Here is a 5,438-nt window from a genome sequence, read left to right as displayed (position 1 = left end):
ATCTGGGTCACTCCCAGCCCGCCCTTCCTTATATTTCCCTCAAACAACCCAAACAGTCAGAACTCCGCTGCAGCGCTCTCCGTCTCTCCTTCTCCCTCCCTCTCTCTGCTACAGGTGTGAGGAGACCTACACCGGCCATTCACACGCGCCTGTCCCTCCTAGCCATTCCCATTTCATAGCACTGATAATATCATAATACCGACCTGACATCATCTAGAGCATTACTTACATGTGCACTAACACACCAACTTCTGCTGTGTCCTAAGACTCGTGGGCCCAGTCATCATCACCTGAATAGATGCTGTGTACATTTTCATGAAGTGACATTCAAGGAAAGGCAGGATGAATTTTGACGAAGTCCTGGACCGGATTGGAGGGTTTGGACGCTTCCAGAAGACGCTTTATGTGTGGATCTGCCTGCCACAGATCTTCTTGGCCTTCCACATGTTGGTGTCTGTCTTCACTGGGGCCGTGCCCCCTCACCTGTGCAGATCCACCTGGCCACTGGGCGACGGTGGTGGCCCTAGGCTGGGCTTCAACTTCAGCATTGCTCCTGGGGAGTCCTGCACATCCGTTCAGGATGGCCTTCTGTCCCAGCTTAATCACAGTCTACCAATTACTGAGCATTCGTCCACATCAAACGGCTGCATGGGAGGATGGGAATTCAGCAAGGAAGTCTTTCTCAGCACTGTTGTCACAGAGGTGAGTGCTAATCTCAAAACATCACGGTTGTATAACAGGATGTCGTAACATGCACAGCGTTGCACTTTCTTAACACGTCTCTCTTTCTGGTGCTGTCGGAGCCGGTCATGTATTGTGGTTTAGATGTTTTGGGTGCTGACTGCATTGAGAATTTCTGGCCTCCCGTGGTGAAGGCATCTCAGACGGCTTCATTAAAGTGGTGTAGCTCACAGGACTGCAAGACGGACCAATGGAACTGCATTTCTTTTGCGACATGTGACCAGAGAGATGGGTTGCTCACAGCAAGGCATCCTGGCAGAACCTCCTTTGATTTACAAAGATTGGATCTTTGCCCAACCTCAAAAAGGGGGCAGGCTGTCTGATACGGCTCTCTGCTTTACAGCTGCGGTGTTTGTGTGTGTGTGTGTGTGTGGGGGGGGGGGACTCGTTCTCTAGTCCATGCATATAGACCTCGAGGACAGAGTTTCTGAAACAAGATCCTACCAAAGGTATTTTTGTGGTGAAGGCAGATGAGAGTTAATTCCAAAATGTGATAATGAAATAATTAAGTACATTCATTCAGAAAAACAGGTTGTCACTATGGCAGTACTTTCATGGGCCATCTTTATTTACCACTAAATAGTACCTTAAGAGTATATACGCAATGCTAAGGTACTAATATGAATCTTTTAGGGGTAGATAAGGTACAAGGTTGTCCCTTTAAAGATACTGCAACAGTGACAAGCTGTTGTACTTCTAAAGGTACAGTTTTTGCACTTTTTTTTCTGACAGTGGGCTCTTCCAGTCCCTGAAAATTTCAACTAAATCCAGTAGTAAGTCTAGATGGATGATCAGCGGGCTACTGTACCAACTGGAGAACTGATTTTGGAGATAGCAGGCCATCTTGACCAAGCTGGTTAGGACTGATAAACCACCTTGGACTGACAACAACTAGCCATAATGTTCCACAAACCATCTGATTATTATAACACTGATTTATTTTATTTTGACCTTGTGACCTTATTTTACAGTGGGACCTTGTGTGTGAAAATGCCACTTTGAACAACATTGGATCTTCTATCTATATGTTTGGGCTGCTGGTTGGAGCTGTTCTGTTTGGCACCCTCTCTGATAAGTAAGTAGAAGAATTTTCAATACACACAATCTCTCTCACACAAAAAACAGGATCTGAAATTCAAGGACTGATATCAGGTTAGAAACCGTTCTGATTGACACAAGATGATTTGTGAACTGCACGTGCCTGGACAAGAGCTTAAATACCAGGAAGTTTAGGATATTTTACATAAACAGGTCTCAGAAAAACTCTGAACACACCCTTTCAATTAGCTGACAAATGTGACTCTGTCAGTGAGAAACACAGTTCATGCTCTGTCACACTTCTGAGACGGCTGGGAAGGCTTCTGTCCTGTATGCAGACTTCTATTTCTGGTTTTATTTACTGATATTTATAGAGAGAAGTGGTGATTTGACTAGTAATGTCTTGTGCTAGAGCCAAATCGGATGGATTCTGCAGTATTGACAAATGTAGTGGTTTTAGAGAGCGGATCTAATAAGCAGCACATGTTCACATTTTAGAGCTGAACAGACAATAGCAGCACTGTGGTGTGAAAACATTAACTGCTGAATGAACTGAAGGGAGAATGTGGGATGGAATGCTCTAAAATACTGGAAAGACTACAGATGTTTACATGAGACTGTGCACCATCCACTGTATGTGGTTCTAAACAGGCTTTTCTTCACGACCCAGAATTATACATTGGATCCAATATAGAACTAAAATAGTTTATTGCTTAAAATTGAACTTTGATGGTTTCATGCTCTTGGCAGCCAACAATTCACCACACAAACAATATTGCGGTTGGCACAAATCACACTCTAAAAAATGCTGGGTTAAATACAACCCAGTGTAGCACTGGGTTGTATTTAACCCAGCATTTTTTAGAGTGCATGTTTATCCTCAATGCAAGTAAACATATTTTAATGTAGTCTGGATCATATGATTTCATGTCAAAATCTTACAAGTACTCCTTGTTACAGACTGTAGCACAAGGCACTTTTGTGCATGCGCACATTAAAAACATCCAGTCTGCCATGAAAATCCTCTACATCAACATGCTGCAGTCTGCATTGAGCACCCTCTCAAATAAGATGATAAGATTTAAGATGTTACTGTTTGCATTTTTACACGTGGCAGGCTATTTTACTCAAAGCGACATTGCATCCAGGAATGTATTCTTTTGATCAGTCCAGTCATTACCTGGGAATCAAACTCATGACTTTTCTGTTACATTGTCAGCAACCATTTTAGAACAGACCAGTCCAGTATAATGCTTCTGAAAAAGAAGTACCCTTTAGCATATTTTTAAAAAGAGTACTTTTAATGGAAATAATAAAAACATTACCAAAGTGTGAATTGAATGTAATGTTTTCACATACAAAATTATATTTTCTCTGGAATACAGTGTACCGTTGCATGTGCTGACAAGCATTTATCGTAAACTAAAATATAATTTAACAATGTCCATGGAAACTTGTATGCCATGTAGTGAAATATAATTGTAATCACACTATTTTTTCATTTAAAAAAATTATAGACAAATTATTTTATAGATAGACTATAGATATATATATATATATATATATAATATTATCTGAAGTACAAGATCACAATCAATAATTCTTTTTCACAAGGGTAGACCCATGCACACCTATTTTCTAGGAAACATATTACTAACTGAGCTTAGTCACACAGTAGTGTCTCTATGTAATGACATACAGTTTTATGCTGTTTCAGGTATGGCCGCAGAATGATCATATTGATTGGTTTAGCAGTACAGGCCATCTTTGGAGTGGGGGTCGCTTTCGCCCCAAATTTCTACATATATGTCCTGCTTCGCTTCGTGGTGGGCATGACGATTTCCGCAGTAATCATGAATGCATTTGTGTTGGGTAAGTAATAGATCCACTAAAGACTCCAATATTTTAACTTGTTACACAGTAAAATCCTGAGTGTTAAATTAACACTGCTCGGAGCATATATGGTCTCACTCTAAAAGAGTGTTAAAGTAACACTGAAGCAGTGTTAAAGTTAATGAGATAATTATGTGATTAATTAAGTGCATTAGTGATGAACAGCTGCTGTTAGCAAGCAGAATCACAGGAGAAAAGAGAAACACAAGAACTACAACTGACTTCAACCACAGCCTTCAGGTGTTCATCACTAATGCTCAATCAGCACTTAATGAATCACTTAATTATCTCATTAACTTTAACACTGCTTCAGTGTTACTTTAACACTCTTTTGGGACCATATGCTCCGAGCAGTGATAATTTAACACTCAGGATTTTACTGTGTATGCTTTGTGGAGCTTTCTGGAACTAGAGAAAATGGCAGAAAGAAATTGTATTGAGCCTTATTATTTTAGCAGCAAGAGAGTTTTCTTAATAATAAGAATATATATTCTTTTGAATTGTACTGTGGTTGAGTCAGCAGAGTCTGTGATAACATTTAGTCTGAGGCTAGGCCTAATAAAGTGTCTAATTCCACTGGGATTTTCTGGTTTACTGTGAGTGTAGCTTATTGTCCAATGTGTGCATTTTGTCTTTTCATTCTGCAGGCACTGAGTGGACGGGCCCAGAAAAGCGCATGTTGGCAGGTGTCATCACAGACTACTTCTTTGGTTTTGGCTACATTCTGCTTGCAGGTGTGGCCTACCTCATCCGAGACTGGCGAAAGCTGCAGTTGGCCATATCTGCCCCAGGCTTCCTCTTCCTGTTCTACATCTGGTGAGCTGCAAACACAATAAGGCCACAATGTGTCTTGTGACTTAAGTGTCCGAAATGGTCCAGGTGCTTAGGAGGCCACTGTCGCCTATGTTCTTGCATGTATTCTTGTTATTTACGTATGTTTATTTTTGTGAATTTTCAGGGTGCTTCCTAAGTCTGCCCGTTGGTTAATGGCCAGTAACAAGCATGAAGAGGCACTGGATCTGATTCGTAAGGCAGCACTTATTAATGGCAAACCTTTGGTAGACGATGACATTGAGCTCTGTCAGGTATGGCATACTCTTACTCTCACGTAGTTAGACTTTTCACTATAAGCAAAAAATCTGGTCCTTTTTGCAGCTTATTCTGGCCAAGAACTGCCCTGATAGGTAGATACCATTTTACTAACATGTAAATTGAACAAACCAAAATTTGTATAAAACTTCTTTTCAAAGAAGAATTATAGCACTCCTCCTGGGCTTTAGGCACTGCCCATGGGTAAAGACACATGGGTTTGGATTTATCTATGAAATCCAGCTAAATATATATATTTTTTTAAAATAGTTAAAAATGTCATCTTTCATCATCCTAGTGTGATTTTTAAACCCGTATGACAGTCTTTCTTCTGTGGAGCACAAAAGAAAAATAATGCACTGATCTCTTTTTATCCATGCAATAAAATGAATGGAAACCTGAGCTTCCAAAACAACACAAAAGCATTCTATATACCTAAGACTTTGAAACTATTCTTACAGCCTCCCCAGCACTGTACATTTTGGCTCTCCCTTATTTAACACCGCTAAATTACCTCATTAGTAGCGTACTGTACTCCATGACCTGAGCTGTTTGCGTCTAATAAGGAAAACATCCAAAAAGTACAGCCATGATGTAGCCACATATCTTTTCTTCCATATTGTTTTTTATATATATATATATAGTTTGCGGAAAGCAAACTTACACAACCTACATGG

At 40.3% G+C, this 5,438-nt stretch overlaps 1 protein-coding gene across 1 annotated transcript in view; it reads left to right on the top strand.

Annotated features, from left to right (window-relative positions):
• Positions 1-342: 342 nt before the first annotated feature.
• Positions 343-5,438, top strand: part of LOC107755002 (organic cation transporter protein-like) — a 9,512-nt gene continuing 4,416 nt past the window's right edge. The window contains exons 1-5 of the mRNA XM_016571646.1: positions 343-702; positions 1,713-1,816; positions 3,497-3,651; positions 4,320-4,488; positions 4,631-4,757. Coding sequence (XP_016427132.1) covers positions 343-702; positions 1,713-1,816; positions 3,497-3,651; positions 4,320-4,488; positions 4,631-4,757 — 915 coding nt within the window. The remainder of the gene's footprint in view (positions 703-1,712; positions 1,817-3,496; positions 3,652-4,319; positions 4,489-4,630; positions 4,758-5,438) is intronic.

This window comes from Sinocyclocheilus rhinocerous, unplaced genomic scaffold (genome assembly GCF_001515625.1).
Source record: "Sinocyclocheilus rhinocerous isolate Xijiao unplaced genomic scaffold, SAMN03320098_v1.1 scaffold3064, whole genome shotgun sequence".
Classification (NCBI taxonomy): Eukaryota; Metazoa; Chordata; class Actinopteri; order Cypriniformes; family Cyprinidae; genus Sinocyclocheilus; species Sinocyclocheilus rhinocerous.
The sequence above is the reverse complement of the archived record's forward strand: the minus strand, read 5'-3'. Positions and strand labels throughout refer to the sequence as shown.